Consider the following 21,640-nt stretch of genomic DNA (forward strand, 5'->3'; position numbering starts at 1 on the left):
GAATGGCGCTCCTGGGGCGCCCAGCAGAGAGTCCTGCCAGGCCCTCGGTGCCCTGGCCTTGCATAAAACAGCACTAGAGTGAATGACATTTGAAAGTCACCGCTCAGTGGTAGTGAAAATAAATAAAATAAAACCTAGATTAAATTCCCCGAGAGCTTGGCAACAATTTCCAGTCATCTTAGCTGAGAGAGGTAGGGAAAAAATGAGCTTCTGTTTCAAAATCTGGAGATCAGTTTAAAGCTGAACTTGTGAAGAGGCACCAGAGCTCTCTGCCTGAGACTTGTTAGAGAATCTGTGGAGCCTTGGTTGCAGAAAGCAGTTAGAAATGAATGCCTGCTGTCATAATGGAAATCAGACAAAATTCCCTTCTATTTATTTTGGAAAGCTGGTTGAAGACCGTTACTGTCTATTCTTATAAGTCTTGTCTTAAATATTTGTTGAAAAGTCAGGGGACAATTTACAAAACACAAAACAAAGTCTGCATCAACTGCTAGAAATTATTTTGTGTCATTGATGTTGGCTATTGAGAGGGACAAGGTCTATTAAAAGAACTGTTGAAATTATTATTCTTCTTATTTGTTCTTAGTTATCATAATCAGTAGAGCTGTCAAGCACAAAACAGTTCACATTTTAAGCCAAGTCTGTATTTTTCAGCTAAATAATCAATCAGCAAATTGAAACCAAGGTGCTGGTATAGGATGATGCCAGCCAGTGGTACAACAGCAAACAGAATACTGACAGCCTCTTGGAAGTTTTGCATTGAAGCTCAGTAATGGCTGATATGTGGTTGAGTTTGATTAATACGACAGAAGGGAGTTTTCTGACTCTTGTTGCTATCTATATAAAACTTGGGTTCATGGAGAAAGAGAATTTTTGCATCTAAGTGACTAACATTGAAACGTAAATTGGAATTCTTCTGTATTGATTATGAGTGTCATTAACAGTTTTATTGGGTTTGGAGAGACAGGAATGAACCTGCCTGTGTAGATTAATCAGTGAAATCACCTCTCAGGCAGGAGGTAAATGAAAATAAATTACTTGCTTGCATGAGATCTAAGTCTGTGGAGACTGCTCTAATATCATGTGTGCCTCACTCAAAGGCTGATCCCTGATGAACATTTGGAGCCTTCCTCTTTTCTGTGCACAAACAAAAAACATCCCTCACCCCCAGGACTGAATGCCTAGAGGAAGAACAGAACAGAAAATTAAGTCCAAGATTTTAGTAAACAAGCAGACAGCTACAGACTAGTGGTAAAATACCATAGAAATGGGAGGGAAGAAATGGAGTATATTTGACAGCATTTATTTAAAGACAGATTTTTCATTCTCCGAGTTTCAGATCTAAAAATTGGCAGACATTACACTGAAGATTGCTTTTTCCTCAACATCTTGAAAAGCAGTCTTTGGAGTTATATTCTTTTTGGCATTCTCAGAGGATACCAAGTATTTGATACGGTATGAAGCAAAGTCTGTGAGGTACATACAAATGCATATGTAGTACTTAAAAGAAAAAAAACCTTTCATGAAGAAACAGTTGCATAGAAACAAAATTATCCAAGGGAACATTTTCTTGCAATCAAATGTGGTAACACACAATGGAAATAAACCTTAGCATGACAGCAGGCCTGCTAAGCAAATTAATATTCTGAGCATTAACTTGATGCCATGCAGCTGTAAGATTTCATGCAGGTGCATAGCTGTTTATTTAAATCTTTTTCCTAATCATAATAAAGTCTTGAAAAGAAATTTTAGTAGAGGAGGAGAGGGATTCAGTGGCGGTTTATTAAAACAAATAAAGATCTATTTCTCTTTCAAACTACTGATTTGGGTGAAAAATTAAAACTCATAACCAAAAGAAAAACAGCAGGTGGGAACCTGGAGTTTGGAAATTCTAACTCGTACCACCATCCTGGTATGTTGATCAGGATATCAGTTTCACAAGACAAGTATTGAGAAGTTTATTCATAGCTCAGGCAGAACTATTAATAGAGACATGTCCCCTCTCTGTATCTCTGCACTTCTAAAGAGTTGGTGCTTTGCTGTAGGAAGCAAGGGCAGTATTACCCCTGCAGCATCACGCTGTCACTGTGGAGAGGGTGGCACAGGCTCAGTAGGGTCTTGTGTGACAAAATAGAGAAAGGAATTGACTTCTCTAGCATTTAGAGAGATATGAAACCAGTCTGTCCTCTCATCATTCCTTGAAAATATGGTGGGGAATAGGAAGGAGTCTGTGGTACTTCCTTTGTTTACTTGGGTTCATCTTCTGCCTCCTCTGTCTTGATAGCCTATGAGCTCTCCAGAATTTTGAACAGCGGACAAAGCAGCCTTCTGCTGAAGAGAGAGCAGAACTGGCTCATTTTCTCACTGTCTGCACTGCCATCTGAATACAACTAGTAGTTCTACAAAGTTCGTATTCAGCTAGGTCCTTATTCCCAAGAGGTAAAATGAAGCTAGTACTCCAGGTAGGAATTTGTCGGTTTGTTGCCTGAAACACCTGAGATGGAAAGGAACCAGATGGTGTGGGGGTTGTGGCATTGAATGTAAAATAGGATTTGGGCATGTCCTCAGTGCCTTCATTGTAAGGTCTACTGAACCTTCTTGTTCACTTTCATGTCTATTCTTTGAAATGAAAGTCTTGTTAAATTGAGGAGTCATCTAAGAATAAGGTATGCTTTCTATTTGCTCCTTTACAGGACTTGGTCAGCCAGCCTTATCTATTTGTAACTAGAAGAGAAAATATCAGAGGAAAGAATTTAAGCTTCATAGGAAATATTTAAACCATCTATAAGGATACTTCAGCTATAACAAGATTTAATATTTGTTTCAGCAGTCTCTGGGGTTTTATTATATTTAAAGTGGCCTTAAAGCTATCAGGACATTTTTGTACAGGCTAATTTTCCCTCCAACTTCCTGCCACTCATTTTCCCTTCAAGGAGTCACATAATTTAGCTTAGAATGAAATAAATCTTACAGTGATTTGCTGTCTATGAATCATTGGAAAAATTGTGTCCCTTCAGTCCATAAAGGAATTCAAAGTGAAGAGACACATGCTAGACACAAGTTCATTTTCAGCTAAAGTCACTGCATCTATAGCGAATCTAGATGGTGGTGGGAGAATAAAGGAGGAGTATTAACCTAAGAGCTTTTTACCTTAGCAGAAAAAGTGACAAAAGTGTCTATTCATGATAAAAACATACATAAAAGTATGTTTTATATGTATTTTACTAATATTTTTCAAAGGTTTTTAGTACCACCCAATGAATGCAGGCTACCTCTCGATGAACTCTATCCTTGCCTGTTCCTTTGCATCATTAAGATGCCTTAGAGAAACAGAAGAATAAATGTGGGTAATGGTGTTTCCATATTTGTTTCTATACTAATGTCTTATTCAGAAATGTGAAATGCCAAATGAATAGCAGATTTTCTTTTAGATGTTAGGTTTCCAAGAAATTGGCAACTGGGTAAAAGTTGGATTCAGCTTTCAGGTGCCTGCTTCATACTGAAGATCAGCCTTTCTGTAAGTCCTGTTTTGAAACAGCATAAGGATGGCAGCAAACTGCTGCCATATCCTGACATACTGCAGTGATTGCCTTCTCAACTTCTGTCTTTCCTTTCTGATGTTTTATTGACTACTGTTTTCTGGAATTGGTGTTGTCAAAGCATTTACCAGATATAAAACCCAGTCAGTCTTTCTCTCTTTAAAACTAATGGATGATTGCAACAATAAAAACTTTAACCTTGTAAAGGAAGAAAGAATAACTTCGTTACTGCTTTCAAAGTTATGAAAATATGATATTAGGCATGATTTTCCTATGTCAAGATTTTCTTAAGACAAACTATTAAATGCCTTCCTAAATCTTTAAGTCTTGATACCATGTGGGTATTATTTGCATGTAAGCTAAGGTTTATTTCTTAATGAAAACACTGCAGTTAGGCTCATGGAATCAGGAACTACAAGAGAATGAGTTTTACTCTGCTATTGATGTGCTAGTCATACTTTCATAGATAACATTTCTAAAGTGAATAGAATATGTTTCTAAAGTGAACAGAAGGTGCCCCATGCATATAATGACATATTGCATTTAGTATTTCACCCATACTTCAGTATATATAAAAGAACAATTGATCTGAACTCTAGGTAACAGAAGAGAAAAGATAAGGCTTTTCCCCAGATTTAAAAATTGATATTTGTGCTTAGTTGTATCATTACTGACATAGAATGAGAAAATGCATAGAACACTTGCAATCCTACTTGGACTAAACTTGTCTGTGTTTTAATATAATTCAAATTTGCTTCAATATGTATTTCAGATAAACAAATGTCCATTTTAAATCATATGTAGAATTTGTACTTTTCATACATGTCTCCTGATGAATGAAGTATTTACTATAAATATATTTCAGTTTTCAGAAATACTAATATCCATATATTTATGATCTCAGTAACACATGTGAAAATTTCCATACAAGTCAATATAGCTGGAGTGTACTTGTGAATAAAAACTGATTCACAGACATCATGCCACTGTTCTGACATTGTCATCTATCTCCTCACAAGGAAAAGAAATAGAAATGAGGAAAATTGAGTTGCAGTGTGTACCTTCTGCTCTACATATTTGAGCTTTGTCAAACATATTGAAAAAAAGGATAAGAAAAATCCCTCATAGAAAATACTGGCCATGAAAATTGTCAATCCTGTAGATTAATAATCTCATAATGTTATACTAACATGAAAAGGTAGTCCATTAGTATATGTTGTAAATATCCTGTAGTTTCTTACAATAGGTTGGGAGGCAAGGCAGGACTTAAAGCAATGCATAGCAATCACTTAGGGTGATGTATATTTCTGTAATATAATTTATAGGAATATCATGAGCTTGAACTGTGGTTAATTGAAAAAAAAAAACATTGACGCACTTTGAGTCAGTATTCCCCTATTTTATTCTCCTCACAACTACATTGCCTTTAAGTCTTTGATTTGTTTCTCTTAAGCTTTGTATCTGTCCCTGTACACTCAAAATAAATGACTAGGCAGAAAAGGATTAGATTCTAAAATACATTGATCCTAAAGACAGAGACCTTTTTACAGTAAAAAAAGTACAGTAATTTCTTTGTGTTTAGTCTTTGCTGTTCATCCAAAATGAAAACAATGTTAAACATTTGTATGAAAACCCCAAAATATTTTGATAGTTAATTACAATATACTCTTCGACATAACAAAATTATGCTGCTCGTTATAACTACTCATGTTATTTATAAGAGAGGAAGACATAGCCAATTATGGCATATGGCCAGTCTTTATCAAAGGAAAAACATTCCTTTCCATACTTTGCAGTGCATAGATTATTTTGGCTGTGCTTGTATTTAATTATCTATGATGCTTCAGTTACACAGTTATATAGTATTAAATTGTTAAACATTTTTAACTGTAGTGGTCCTTGATGCACATACAGAATGGTAATGCTGGCATGAAAACTTGCCTCAGTTTTTCTCAAAAATTGGTCAAAGGGGAGAGTTTAAGATACTTACAATTTTTGTCCATAACTACATTAATAATAACGTCTTTTGGGAAAGGGAAGATTTACCCATACAAAACAAAAACACTTATTGAATAGAGCTTTTATAGTTTTTCAAAATACATAAAACTGCAAACTTTTGATACTTCTGGAAGCACAGAGGTTTTTTCTTATATGTAGGTATTTAACTGGTATGGAACTAATGTAGCGTCGTGATTAGTCAGGAACACGTCTTTCAACTTGTGTTTCATAAGGCCATAATTCACCATCAGACTTTGTGTTAAAGCATGTCTGTCAGTGAAGTTGCAATGATTTATAACCTCCAGTATCTTACTGCCATTGTGTATGATAAATATAACCCAACCTAAGGCCTTGGTAAGCTGCTGGAAGAGGTTGAATGAACTACAGAATCTTCGGTCTAGCAGTCTGTGTTCATCTGAACAAGCAGCAAGAATGGAGAGAAGCCTGCCAAAAATTTCTCAGGCCAGTCTAGTTACTTTTGTTCAGTGTGCATTAAGATTTACAGTACTGATGGGTTGATGGTTCTGTGGGTAACAAAGTTTGGCCTGTCAGTTTGACAGCTTTGTTAAAAAACATCTTTGTGCAGTCTCATAAAGAAGACAGATCTACCTAGACAGGTTTCCACAAAGATGCTTGCTTTACGCACAGACCAGTATGTCTAGGACTTTGCAGTAGTAATAAGATGGCTCATCAATAATACTGTGCTTAAGTTTGTCATACATGGTTTGTAATTTGAAGCCTGCGATCTAATCTAATATTAGAAAGAATAATTAAGGATCCAGCTGTTCCATAAAGCACAATCCTGGCATATCTTCCATTATGCCAGTTCATTTACTGGATAATGGTCATTGCAGTGAGCTTCTCTAATAAGCAGTTATTGAATAGAAACATGTTTTTTACAGTCCTCATCAGAGATATATTAGTAAGCCTACATTTCATTCCTTAGTGCATTATCCACACTTGCTTTTCCCAGAAGTCCTGGGACACTGCTCTTCCTAGTTCTCCAATGTATTTATCATAGTTTCTTCTGTTTCTCTGTAGACAAGCCCTTTGGGATTAAAGGTGTTTTGAGTATTTAGTAACATGCTTTATGGTCTTTTCAGTGAGCAACATAGAATCCTACTAAACAATATTCTAGCAGAAACTAAATGTGAGTAAGTTATAGCTTGTAATTCTTACCTTTTTTTCTGAGCTTCCCTAAGCCCTTGGGTAGACCCAGGATTGGATGTTAAGCCATTGGATTCTGATATCACTTGCTGTGTCCTCCTTTTCTGTTTAGTATGTCAAAGCTCCCTCGTTATATCAGCACTCTACCCTTGCCAAGTGTTTGTGTAGATACAGTTCTTCCAGAGGATGTTAAATGCTTTAACTTATTTTTAAAATTCCCTTTTTCAGTGTTTACTTTGGGCAAACTTTTCATCTTCTATTTTTTTTTCTGTAACATATTTCATAAATTATAAAAGCAACACATGTGCAGTGGTTGTGCATCTTATCCAAACACACATTCTGCAATGCCAGAGATTTGTGCCTGTGCTTTAACATAGCAACTATTACTATTTGTGCTAATTCACTTATATGGAACTGCTGCAAGTACAGAATCACATTAGAGAGAAAATCTTAGGCAGATGGGGCAAACTGTTGTGTAGTCCTTAAATAGTGTTTATAGGAAGAATTAGAGCATTAGAGAGATAGCTTGGTTTTGGTTTTTTTTTTTTTTTTTTTTTTCTTTTCTTTATGTGAGAGAAACTGGCTGGGAAGTGAGTGAATTCTGGAAAGGAAAAGTAATGTGCTTGCTTGAGGTGGGGACAGAAGTGAAATAAACAGCTACAGTAATCAGGATAGGCTGGTGTTGTTCTAGCCTGGATGTGAAAGGATGACTCAGTACATGCATTGTGGACTCTTTTAGCACGATATCTCAAGGCTTGGCTCAAGGCACTCTTAGTTCATAGGAAAGAAAGCTTTTTCTCTAAACCAGCTCTCTGTCATAAACATGAATGTCTGATGTGAGTTGAATAAGCTTTGGTGCCTAGGGAAAGTTTGGAACTTCAATGCATTTGGTTTTGCAGCTAAAATGCAGTGGCAATGTAATTGTTCAAATCACCACAGGTTAATGGGTATGGATCCAGTCACCCTCTTGTTCCAGGAACTTGCTTATGTCCATCTTCAGTCAGATAGTTCATAAGTCTTATACTTATTAACTTGTTTACCTGGTTAAGTGCAACCAGGTCCTCAAAACAGAAAACTAGAACTAGGAATTGGATCCCCTGTTTTGTCAAACTAAACTTTGCCAGCAAATGGTTCATCAAAAGGAGTGTTATGTTCAGGGGTTGGAAGGAATTGACTCCAGAGCTAAATATCCCAGAAATTTAGTTACATTTGATAGTCCTGGTCTTTTATTTTAAATAGTACAGTACCCGTCATAATGATTAGGTTTTATAATTTGCCACAGACTTGTATGAGCTATGTAAATTTTGTTATGGCTTTTGGCTACACCAAAAGAGAGAAACTCCTGCTATTTTAGATGGTTAAGAATTAAATGAGTTTGATAGCTTCTCTCCAGCTGAAGCAGGGAAACTTTTCTAACATGAGGTTGGTTCCTAGCTACAATCTGAAAACAGATGACTGAATCTCTTCCTAAACCTAGTAGTTAAATCTCCAAATTAGCTGGTTTTATAGCAAAAAAAATCACTGTTTGTAGGACAGTAAACTATTGAGTAAATGTATGGTAAAGTATAATCTCGCCTGATCACTGGAGATCCTAACATTTGTAGCTTCTATCATGCTCTGCTGCATTAGTAGCAGATACCAAGGATAGGATTCTTCTCCTTTTGTGTTTACTGTGTTATAGTCATATTCACAGTGATGAGACTGTAGAACTCAGACCAGCTTTGTGTTCTGTGTGAATCTTGAGGACTTCTCTATCATAACCAAATGAAAGATTACTGGTGTATTGATTTTATTAAGAATAAATTTAAGGACTGCTTTTGATCTTTTACTGAGTCAATGCTTGTCAAGTAAGGTAAGAAAAAATCTTCTATTTCCACAACAATGGGAAAGTATACACATATAGTATGTATCACTTGTGCTGTGATACATACATATATGTTGTAGTACATAATGTGTATGCCAGAATTCCTATTACTGACTTTACCGTAGCTATTTGAATGGTACACTTTGGAAGTCTGTGAGTTCCAAAATTTTTGGGCTCCTCATCTGCTTGCCTTAAACAGTTTGCTAGGTTTCTGGCTTTGTCAGCAGTGCTTTAATTGCTCTTGACAAAGTAACCTTCTTCTCAGGCGATAACATTTGCATGCACTGTGCAGCAGTTTCTAAGTGCATATCTGTACACCCAAGAAAATATTCACATGTTTAATATGCAATTAATGAAAGATTCTGCTAGCCTCGTTAAATAGCACACCGTGGCCAAAAATGCTATGAGTCTTTACTGCAAGTTCTATCCCTTTGAAAAGGTTAGAACTGTTTGGAAAAAGAATGTGAATTTTGCTATGTAAGAGTAGTACAACTGGAGGTTCTATATCTGGAATGAACAATTTAGATTTTTTTTTTACCTTTCAAATTCGAAATATATTGACTAGTTTCTCTGCAAATATTGTAAGACATTTCAAGGGGCCAGAAAGTTACTTCTACTGTCAATTATTTGATTTGATTTTGAACTAAATTTCTGTGACAATTTACTAAGTAAAAAGATGAATGTTTCACAAAGCTAGTAGTGTATAAAAACAAAGATACCAAAAGTAATTGTACTGCAAATGGAACAATAGAGTTTTTTAAAAAATCTTATACAGTAAGTAAAATTTAGTTTTCTTGTTAAAGCTATTTTTTGATGTTGTGTGAATTACTATCTGCATAACTAGTTTATATATTTGGGAACTGTGCTAAAAATAGAGTGATAATATATATTTAAGGGTAATTAAGAAAAACGTCTTAAAAACAATATACCTGTTGATAAACAAATCCTTTTGTAATGGAACACACATAATAATGCGTTACAATGTTGCAAAATCTTACATTTATCATCACAGGATAGCACCTCAAGTGAATGCTGCAATACAATAAATTACCTGCTCAATTAGGTCTTTCTGAACTCCCTGGAATCAGTCTATGCAGTCCTGTGCCCAATGTACATGATTTAGAACAGGCTAGGTGGTCACTCTGTAATTCCAGTCATGTTGCTATGTTCAGTGCAACTGTGAAGGTGAGTAAGGTAAAGGCAATTCAACACAAGTTCTGAAAAAACCCTGCTTTATTCAGCAGAGATGTCTTTTACTAGAAAAGCAGCAGAAGGTGACAAAATGAATCACTCATATCAATGCATCCCTTATACTGTCCATATTCATTTAGTTTGATTGATTATGCATTCAAATCAGTGAAACTTGTGTTCTTTGGATCCTGTGCACTGCATTGAAAAATTCACCTCTGCATATCTGTGTGTTTATGATCTTTAGTTATTCATCGGTTACTGAACACGTTGGACATTTGGAAGTTGCTCTGTATCTCATTATTTCATCTTTTTTTCTTCAAAATACACTGAAAATTCAGGTTTGCTTTGAAAGCTCAAGTGAAATTATTTTGAATGAAATAACAAAATGCTTATTTAAAAGAACCGATTGGATTTCAGACTGGTTACTGTAATTTATGATTTTTCCTCCCTCTTCTTCTTTCTCATCCTTTTTGTCCTCCTTTCCAAGCATCTTATCCCCCATCCTCAAGTAGTACTGGTGCTATGTACAGTATTTTGTTTACAGTAGTATAAACATTCTCAGCCTGTGACTTCATTGCTGAAATAACTCACCTCTTTCATATCAACTCTTACCTAGGAGCCGTACAGCAGACTCATTGATGTAGGTTTTTTTCTGCATGGCAGCCCAGGCCAAGCTGGTTTCATTGCATGATGCAACTTCACCTTTTTTTGGTTGTCTATGGGATTAATTATAATCTATTCTTGTATTGCCTGTGCATGCCAATGTGCTTACCATAATGATGTATACACTGAATGCAGTCTAGAGCATTAAGTGCATGGAATGGAATTAAAAACAAAGACAAAACCATAACAATAGAAAGTTTGGGCAAAAGTAAATTGTGCTTATCACTAACTTTAGTTAAGCTATTATAGAATGAATAGGACATAATATGTATCAGGTCTATGTATTTAAAATTTCCAGCATATTACAGTAGTTTATTGACAAGAGGCATAATTTTGGTGTGGTCAAGATGTGAGGAGGAAAGGATGTACTAACTACCCTGTTGTGACAAGGACTGAGTGGTGCCAGTAGTATCAGAGAGACAAACCTGTCCCTGCTGTCAACTTCAGCAGCAAGTGACAGTGAAAAGAGGTAAGATTGTATGTAATCCTTTATTGAAATTCAGAATTTAGGAAGGGTTTTAACTGCCATAGGCTTTTGTACTTTTAATGATAGATAAGCTGTAAAATAATTTAAAATTTATTTATTTACAAAACACATGATGATGTTCCATATAAAGAGCTGTAACCCTGCTTGAAATTTCCTTTACAAATGATATTGTGACCATTCTAACCAACCTATTATTCATATGTTCTTAAATGTATTCAGATGAACCTTTCATCAGCATTGTATAAGATGTGATTGAATTCTAATCCTATTTTTTCCTGATGAAATGATGAAACAGCAGTCTGGGAAGTGACTTGAAACATTGTGTCTGAACAAAATTTTTCTAGTGCTGTTGATCAGTGCAAACATATAGTGTATGCTCAGAAGTTACAGTTCGTGCACTCTGTGGTGTCAGAAGTAATGCACAGATTTCAAATTAATATTCATCTTAATGAATAAGTACTATTGGTTGTGTAAACTTAACTTCGAGGGCCTATAATATAGAATGTTATGATAGTTGAAAAATGGTCATAGAAAACAGGCATATATAAAGTGAAAATATGCTCTTAGTGTGTACTTTTAGGCAGGTAACTTAATGAAAACATACAATATATTCAAAGTAGTACAAAAGGAAGTAATTTCTACAACTGTTGTCATGCCACCCATGTGCTGATACTGGGCTTCCCTAAGAATGTGTGTTATTCAGGATTACTTAGGATTTTATTTATTTATATTATTCTATGTAATGGCAGCTACTTTTTTTTTTCTCTTACAATGCAGGAAAATTCTTTTAGTACTCTAAATCAGGTCAGACATACATCTATACAGTAACATGAAATTCTTTCTGCTCTCAGTAAAAATGGGATTTATTATACCAGTCCTTTTGACTTTCCAGTAGCTCAGTGTGTATGTTCAGCTACACACCCCTTCTCTCGTGCACAGTAACCAGGATACAAAGGTGATGGATGTTACAGTGCAAACCATTTTGAGAGGTGTTAGGAAAAAAAGGCTACAATATATTAATTTTTAACTCTACTATAATCCTCTTCTTATATTGCTGTAAAGCACTTTTATATCAGGATTCTAACAATTGATTTGGCAACTTCTACAGCTGTAGGCAGTTTCTTATTCCATTTGTTAATGGAGATAAAGTTACTGCTGAAAAAGAAAGGCATAGTGTCATAATTCTGCCAAAAAGCAGCCTTGCTTTTCTCATTTAGAAAAACCACTGGGTGAGACTCAGGTGTCACTCAGGCTTCAGGCTAATTTTTTATGAGAAGTTTAAGTATTTTCTTAATTTCTTCTTTGTTTAAACTTCTATTATTTTGCGAAGTAAATTTAGCTATTCAGTGAGTCTTTCATAGAGTCAGCATTTTGCCTTAAGAATATGGTAATTGTACTTAAGCCAGTGATGGTAAATTATCAGGCCCCTCAGCTCCAACAGCTGTGACACAAGCTTTTCTAAGAAGGAAAATTTTCTAGATTGCAGTTATATAGATGTGGAAATTAAACCACAGTAAAGGAGTTTATGGCTAGAGGAACTGTGTAATGTGTTTCACTCATTAAAGGTACATGCAATTAAGACTCTTCAGGGGTCTAGGTAAAAAAAAAGGGAACTGATAGAAGAGATTGTCATAACTGTTAATGTATGCTAGGAGTGAATATGGCCTTGATTATGCCAAGAACTGGTTCAAGGCAGAGGAATTTAAACAGATATACTGTGATACTCAGGGTATAATCAGAGATCTTAAATAATTCCTCTTGGTACTTGAAAGGTTTTTTACTTTGAGTCACCTCTTTAGTATTGCTAGTAAAGTGTAAGAAGTATACAAATACAGGCTTCCTTGTGGCAGGTTACAAGGATATACTACACATGTCATAGTTTGGAAGGGGAGCAGCTGAGCTGCATGACCTGAGGCACTCTAAATGTACCTTAGGTATTAATTGAGCAAGATGCTTTAAAGAACCTTTATACTGATGGGGAAGGTAAGGCTAAGAGGTCCCCAAGAGGAACAAGAGGGAGAGTCTGAAATTAGGAAAATTTGTTTGGGACTAATATATCTTCTAATTTTGTGTAGATTTTTGAAAGGAATTTACATGTTTCATGTTAAGCCTTCATTTAAAATAGGAAAAAATATATCCTGCCTGGTGTAACTGTGTATTAGGACTGCTTTAGAATTACTATTAACACAATGTGATTAGGTTTTTTAGGATTACTAATAGATTTGGATCATGCTATTAGATAGCCTGACCAAAGAAGCTAATCCAGTAATGTAATGTCAATTTTCTACCACTTTGCTATACTTCTAACTTCCATTGCTCATTTACATTATTCACTGTTGTTAAAGTCAAATAAGATACCTTAGGCTGAAGTTTGTCTCTACTCAGTAAAACTAGAGAGTAGCCAGATATTTTTTATCACAATGTCATAGGAGGGGATTCTAGAAAAGACAGACAGATTAATGAACTGTAAGTATTTTTACACTCCAGTTTATCTGGTACTCTAGTCATTTTCAGTTAGAATGGTTGAGATAAAACTGAATTTCATAGGACAACATTACTTTTTTTTTAAGGTACAGTATGTAAGCTAGCAAGAAATGTGTGGGAAGTACACTCAAAATCATCTGTAGGAATCACTTATGCATATCAAACAGAAAATTGAGCTCCTTTCTTTGCTAATATACAGAAGAAAAAAAAATTAAAGACGATAGATGGAGAACATTCTAATTTTTGTTCATTGTATATATTTTTTCAAATAATTCAGTCAGATGAGGCAGAATTTTAAAAATTCGATGACAGTATCAAGAGAATAATAAAAGACACTGAGATGGAGGAGTAGTTGGAGCTAGAAATGCCTGGTGATGGTGGGCTGTTGAAAACTGAGTCTGAGGGAAGTGGACAGCAAATGAGAAAAGTACTGTTGGGTAATTTTAAGAGCTGGCAGCTGCTAACAAATAGAGCAAGGATTCTCAGGAATAGAGCAAGGCATCTCAGGAATTCATTCTTGCTGCAAGGTAAGAGTAGCTACAGATAAATTTACCCAAACAGCCACTTATCTAAGAGTTCAATGGTTTGTAGGCCCTTTCCTACAACAGGAGGAAATTTTAGAAGTATCTCATATATAGATCATTTTACTGATTCATGCAAATACAAGGACTGTAAGTGGTCCATATAAGCCAGGCTGAAAAATATTTCCTGTTTTAAAATTCTGAGATTCACCATCTCTCCAAAGAATCTACTCCAGTGTTTATCTGTATGTTATAAATAAAAAGGTTTTATGCTGCTGATATACTTCTCACTAACTTTATTCATTTCCATTTGTTAATTCAATGTCAACATGGAAAAGGGAGTAGTATTCATATGGCTTGCTAGCTTTTTCATGTCACCAATTTTCTCTTTTCTGGGGTAAGCGGCTACAAAAACTTATTACTCCTATATAGACTTTGATAAAAACTATTAGGTAACAATGCAACAAGAAGTAACAGAAAGATATCATTATGAAGAAGAGAAATTATCAAGATTGTCAGCTTTAGTAAATGAGGTATGCAGTTCAACCAAATCCTTTCATAATGCAATCAGTGTAGGAGATAAAACTGAAGTGGCTTATTAAAATTTGTCCAAAAAAGTAAGTTTAAAGAGTATACTCATATTTTTATCTTTAGAATGTTAGTAGTCTCACACAAAATCCGTTTTATTAAAAATTAAATCCTTTTTATTTAATTAAAAATGTTATTCCAGGCATTGTTGTGCTATCATTTTCCTAGAATTGATTTGTCATCAGGGAGATTGTTTTGTCAAGGTAATTTCATGCTATTTTTAGTTGCCAGTGTTCTTAGCACATGATGAGCATTTAAGGAATGTAACACAAAATAAAATAATAAGTTCTTTCTACTTATCTATGTGGTTCTCAGCAAACATTTTCAAATTAAGTTATCTTAGGATGAAAATCTTACTGGTGTATTTTGCAGGAAAGCACCTGCTCTGTTTTTCATACGCTACTGAAAGAACTTGGAAGTTATGGAGAAGGAGTCTAGGCCACTCACTTAAGCCTGTTATAACACAGAGTTCCTTGGTGTTTTGCTGTTCTTCAGGGACCTTCGTTTGACTTCTGTTTGAAAAATTAGAAAAGATACATGCTGCAGACAGTAGTGAATATACACACTTCCTGAGGAAATTATTACGTTGTTTTCAGAGTGAGCAATTTTAATGCCTTTTTTTCTGTATATTCCAATAATTCAATATAAAGTTATAAACAAAAGTTTTTTGTTATCATACATAATTTTGTGTTTGGGCTGAGGAAATTAGCTCAGCCCAATTAGATTTTGCTTGAGTGCTGGAGAACATTGGCTTATGTTTTACTAGAGAGTCTGTGAAGAAGCATGATGTGCTTTGAATTGAAGGAAAACTTGAGAAAGAGATTGAAACTGATGGAATTATGCTGAACTTTACAAAGTTTTATTAGTTCATTTAGGTAAAATAATTATTGTCAATATTACTTGACTGTCACTTAGTGTGTTGCCAATTGTAAATGGCTCTGTAAATTTGGTAGCATTAGATGGGCATCAGGAAAGCAGACCTTTTTTCTGCAGTTGTACCAACTAAATTTGCTTCCTAATTTTGTATGTGAATGGGACAGAAGTTAAAATTAGGAGCTTCTTTTTCTTTCACACTGAAAATCCATATCTGTCTTTGTTTCTAAATGGATATAATTTTGCATTAAAAAACTGCCAAGTCACAGCGTTTAAATATATATTTTAATTTTAAATAAATTTCAGTCAAATGGGAAATTAAGAACAACATAAACTTTTAAGCCCCATTCTTTATGACGTGATGCAGAGAAGTGAAAGAACCAAAAGAAAAAAAAATCTCTGAATCTGAGAAAAATGTTTACTAAAAGACACAGTTGTACCAATTTAGTACTTACTGATCTGGTTTTGTTGTTTTTTTCCTCTGATAGTGGGATTTTTTTTTTTGAAGGAGAATAGAGAAACTTTTTAATTTTACCCCAGATTAGTCTGAGTGCTTGCCAAGGTTCCCTCCCAAGGTATTAGGGAGATTGCATAGAAGGACTTAGTTGTAGCTAGCATTTTCAGAACAGATGAGTCAGGATGCATTTGTTTAATGAGGTTAGAAATAGAAGGGTAATATTCTAATGCCAGCTTGTGATCTGTCAGACTTTAATGAATAGTAGAAGACGTTGTAATAGAAATTAGAGAAGGGAAGTAAGGACAGATATTTAGTGTTCTTTTTTTTTTTTTTCTGAAAAACAAAGTACTTGCAAATTATACAGTGTAGGTTAAACACAATGTAAGAAATCTTGGAAGATAGAAATAATTTCACATTATTTGACAGTTTTATTTTCATTAGATTTGTATTTTACTTATTTTAAAATAGAACAAAGAGGCTTCTGATTGTTGATGCAGTTCAAAGACAGCTTAGTGTGTATGAGCCTAAGGTCATCAAAGTATTTTCAGAAGGAATGTGAGAGGTACATATCAAAGTGAAGAAGGGAGGCCACTCCACATCTAGATTGCACAAATGGAGATGGAAATAAAGACAGTGAAACAGAGTAATCCAAAATGATTAATCACATGCTGAAGTTGAGGGGGTTTTGTGAGTGGAAATACAAATCCATTAAGCAAAGGAGAGTCAGAATTGAGAATTAAAAGAAAAGTACTTGGCAAAGTACTCTGGGATTTGACAATGAAGCACTTCTGGAGCAGAAAGTTCACCCTCTCTCTTTGTGTATAGGAGAAACAGCTAAGAATTTAGATGTAGGGGGTTGAGTTGTCAAATAGGATTTAAATATAAATAATTTAAGAAGATAGAAGAAATGATCACAATATCATCCTCAGCTATAAGGCCATATCTGTCTACAAAATTCGGTGAGAAGGGGATTGCTTCTCCCCCACTCACTAGCTCCAGGTGCACAAAACCTCAGAAAAATATCTGTAAGCAGTGATGTAATGATCCCATAGAGTTTTATGGACCCAGGTCTCAGGGCTGTGACGGCAGATTACGTGGCACTTCTACAGCCCATGTGGGTCTTCACTTTGCCTTTGCCAGTGCCTTGTTCAGGTGATCCAGCTGGCTGTCCTTCCTCCTTGGGAAGGAAACCAACTTAACGCTGCCTGCACTTCCTGCAGCTGTAACTGAAAGTGCTGGCAGCAAAAGTTCCACAGTGGCGCACCACGTCAAGTCAAGGGTAATGTAGAAGATACCTGCGGTCAAAAACTTCATTGGTGCTATGACTCAAAGAAGGGCTTTCTAAACTGAGATGTATTTAACAAACATCTTGTGTTTAGAAGATGAATACTGTAAGAAAATAATGTTTTTCTTACTGTGGGACCCAGTGAGTATATTCGATATATATTTGATAGGCATCCGTGTTATTTTGCTATTTGTTCATGCCTGTTTCAGTAAAGAAGGTTTTAACTGCTAATTTCCTTCTGGGCTGTGTGACTAAACCATAAAGGAGAAAACTCTTCTGTGTTGAATGAAAATTGCTTTTACTAAATGATACATTTGGGTTTTCTATAGTTTTACTTTAGTACTACATCAATGAAACAGAGTTAAAAAGCCTAACCATAACCAACTTAATTTTCTTTTTTGCTGTACTGTTCAAAATATGTGTTAAAGGAGTATAAACAGACACTACTATATCAAATTAGTGCCATTTTTTTTTACTCTATGCTTCATAAAATTTGGTTTGCTCTGGAAGTAAATTTGAGGGAATTCAATATTAAAGAGGAGCTTCCAGTAAAACAAAATAATTTAAAAAAACCCCGCCACTTTAGGCAGTTTTATGTACAAAAAAAATTTACATGCCCAAATTGATAGATATTAATTGCATTGAAATACAATTGGAAAGTGTAGTGAGTGGAATGTCTTCAAATGATGCAATGCTAATTAACTTCTAAATACTGAGTGGTTTCTCTTAATTATTTATTTGTGTTTTAGCAGCATCAACTGGTATTTCTGTACATAGCTATGATTTCATTTTAAAATTTATTTTCATCAATAGACATTCCTTCTGATGAAAAGTGCACATTTTACTGTTTTTTCATGTAATGTACTGTTGTACAGTCTAAAAATTGTCATGAATACAAGAAATAAAAACTTCTTGATTGTTTGTATGATCAGTATTTTAAGTTTTATATTTTATTTTATTGATACTAAATTAAAAATATTTTTATCTTGTTTCTGTAATGGTTTTGGCTTTTCCTCCACCATTCACAAAGCAGATTTGCAAAAATTAAGATTGTAAATTAGGACATCTCCCTGAATTTCTAAAATTTTCAATAGCTTCTTAAAGCTTGGAAGCTTTAACAGCTGTAATAAGATATTAACATCAGTACTTTCTTGAAGTTACACTAGAAGTAATTTCTTCTGTGGCAGTTTATGAAAGTTTTACATACATATCTTCAAAACACCTGACAAAATGTAACTAGATTAATATGTCTTAAACATTTTCCTTTTAAAAAATATATATATACATAGGTTAGAATTGGCATCCATCTTAGTCTTTGCATGCCTTGTCATTAAAAAGTAAGAGGAAAAGAAAAAGACAAAAAAACTTTAGGAGCCAACTGACACGATGTGCCAAAAATACAAGAGTCCACTTCCTTACCCAGGAAGAACTGTAAATTGCTTATTGTATAGTTATTTCAAGTGCTGAATTGGGTCTACAAAAGCTTTCCCATTATCATGGGGAACATTTAATGTAAAATTGTCCAGATAGCTGTCACTGTGATTGCAAAGCTGGTCCAAAGTCTGGATGAGTGTGGAACTCCTTCTCCTTACCTTGGTGTGGTCATAATGGCAGTGACTGCCCTGGGACAGAGATTGTTATTCATGCTAAGGCTTTGATCTGAAGTTTGCAACGGGCTTTGCACCTCCTATCAAGAGGTGAAATGATACAGTAAAAACCACTCGAGTTATTTTCAACTCTGTTGCAATTTCAAATGTCCTGGAAATATATGAAGGCTTCTGTGGAAACTTTCATATTAATATACTCACAGAAACAATTTCAAAAAACATTAAAAAGCATTTTTTTTCTCTCCCACTCATTTTATGACTATTCAAGGAATAAGTCCAGTAGAAACATTTTGATGCATTAGAAACATTTTAAGCCAACCAGAAATAAGCAATAATAATAAATATACAATGTAAACTGGTGACAAAAATAGTTCTTTAAACAGCAGTAAGGTCTTTTGAATCGAAGTGACAAGTGGTACATCATGTGGTAAAAGTGTTGTGCACAGTGTTGGCTTCAGTGTTGATTGCAGCAAAGCTTTATGGATGCTGGGAACACCTTGTCAAAGTTTTTCCCCATATTTGTAAAATTAAATGGAATTATTTTGTTACTGCTCTTGTAGTCACTCTTGCTCAATGAAGTAGTTTATGCCTATTGTAACTGTACAGCTGGGCTTCATAACTACTAGTTTTGTAGCAAGAAATTGTATAGATAATCAAAGATGCTCTTTCAAAGTACTTATAAATATTAGGGGATCATAGAATAATTTCTTTTAGAAATTACCTTTAAGTTCTCCACGAAACTGTGTCTCTAAGTGCCACAACTATATATCTTTTAAATACCTCTGGGGATGGTGACTCAACCACTTCCCTGGGCAGCCTCTTTCAACATGTTTTCAGTGAAAAATTGTTCCCTAATATCCTTCCCCTGGCACAACTGGAGGCCATTTCCTCTTCTGTCACTTATATTCGGGAGAAGAGGTCGACCCCCACCTTGCTACAACCTGCCCCTAGGGAGTGGTAGAGAGTGATAAGGTCCTTCCTGAGCCTGCTTTTCTCCAGGCTGAGCAGCCACAGCCCCCTTGTGCTCCAGACCGTTCTCCAGCTGTTGCCCTTCTCTGGACTTGCCTCAGCCCCTCACTGTCTTGCAGTGAGAGGCCTAGAGCTGGACCCAGCACTCGAGGGGTGGCCTCACCAGGGCTGAGTACATGGGTATGGTCCCTTCCCTGGTCCTGCTGGCCAAACTATTCTTGTTATAAGCCCGGACGTTATTGCCCTCGGCTACTTTGGCACATGTTAGCTCACAGTGTGCTGGCTGCTGATCAGCAACTTCAGGTCCTTTTCCAGTAAACAACTTTACAGCTGGTCTTCTCCAAGCTTGTAGCACTGCATGGGATTGTTGTGACCCAAGTGCAGGCCAAGGCATTTGGCCTTGTTGAACCTCATACAATTGGCCTCAGCCCATGGATCCAGCCCGTTCAGGTCCCTCTGCAGAGCCTTCCTACCGTCTAGCAGATCAGCACTCCTGCTCAACTTGGTGTCATCTGTGAGCTTACTGAGGACTCATTCAATTCCCTTGACCAGATCGTAGATCACGATATTAAACAGCACTGGCTCCAAAGCTGAAACCTGGGGATCACCATTAGTCATCAGACACCAGGCAGATTTGACTCCTTTTGCTCCACTCCTTGGGCTCAGCCATCCAGCCTATCTTTTACCCATCTAGTCCAAGCTATGAGCAGCCAGTTTCTCCAGCTGTGAGAAATGGTGCAAAAAGCTTGACTAAAGTCTGGATAGACTTTACAGCCTTTCCCTCATCCACCAAGCAAGTCACCTTGTCATAGAAGGAGATCAGATTGGTCAAGCAGCACTGCCTTTCATAAACCCAAATGGCTGGACCTGATGATGTGGTGTCCTACATGTGCTCTGTGCTGGCACTCAAGATGTTCTGCCCCATGACCTTCCCCATCACCAAGGTCAGGCTGACAGGCTTCTAGTTGCATGAATCCTCTTTCTGATCCTTCTTGTAGATGGGTGTCATATTTCCTAATTTCCAGTGACGTGGGACCTCTCCAGTTAACCAGGTCTGCTGATAAATGATGAAAAGTAGCTTGGTGAACAATTCTGCCAGCTCCCTCAGTATCTTTGGGTGGATTCCATGCAGCCCTCTCAATTTCTGCCTAAATGGTGTAGTATTTTACTATTTCCCCTTGGATTGTGGGGGGTTCATCCTGCTCCCCATCTGTCTTCCAGCTCAGGGTGCTTGGTACCCAGGGAACAACTGCTCTTGCTATCAAAGACCACAAGGCAACGCAGGTATTAAGTACCTCAAACTTCTCCTCATTCTTTGTCATTATGTTTCCCTCCATCCAATAAAAGATGGAGATTCTACTTAGCTCTTCTTCTGTTGCTAATTTATTTCTAGAAATGTTTTTTATTGTCTTTTATGCCAGTAACTAGATTTAGTTCTAGGTGGGCTTTGGCCCTTCTAATTTTCTACCTTCATAACCTCACAACATCCTTGAAGCCTTCCGGAGTTGCCTGGCCCTTCTTCCAAAGTTGATGCACTTTTATTCCTGAATTCCAGCCAAAGTTCTCTGTTCAGCCATGCTGATGGTCTTCCCTGCCAGCTCATCTTTTGACACATAGGGATGGTCTGCTTCAGTGCATTTGAGATTTCCATCTTGAATCATGTCCAACCTTCCTGGGCTCTTTTGCCCTTCAGGACTGCATCCCAAGGGTCTTTCTCTACCAGCATCATAAACAGGCCAAAGCCTGCCCTCTGGAAGTCCTGCTGCCCCCCCTCATTATTTCTTCAGAAATCAAAATCTATCATTTTGTGATTGCTGTGCCCAAGACAACCTCCTATTGTCACATCAGCTACCAGTCCTTCTCTGTTCAGAAAAACTGCTCTGGTGGGGTGCCTTCCCTAGCTGGCTCATTTACCAGATGTGCACATCAGTTGTTGGAGTATTGATC

The 21,640-nt window shown here is 36.1% G+C and overlaps 1 protein-coding gene across 30 annotated transcripts in view; it reads left to right on the forward strand.

Moving 5' to 3' along the window:
• Window positions 1–21,640, forward strand: part of KCNMA1 (potassium calcium-activated channel subfamily M alpha 1) — a 420,412-nt gene that overhangs the window by 218,814 nt on the left and 179,958 nt on the right. For 7 of the 30 annotated variants that reach the window (XM_068197370.1, XM_068197377.1, XM_068197376.1 and 4 more), the window contains exon 4: window positions 10,376–10,399. The exons of the other annotated variants lie outside the window; for them this stretch is intronic. In XM_068197370.1, coding sequence (XP_068053471.1) covers window positions 10,376–10,399 — 24 coding nt within the window. The remainder of the gene's footprint in view (window positions 1–10,375; window positions 10,400–21,640) is intronic. 30 annotated transcript variants of the gene reach the window in all.

This window comes from Anomalospiza imberbis, chromosome 8 (assembly GCF_031753505.1).
Source record: "Anomalospiza imberbis isolate Cuckoo-Finch-1a 21T00152 chromosome 8, ASM3175350v1, whole genome shotgun sequence".
Taxonomy (NCBI): Eukaryota; Metazoa; Chordata; class Aves; order Passeriformes; family Viduidae; genus Anomalospiza; species Anomalospiza imberbis.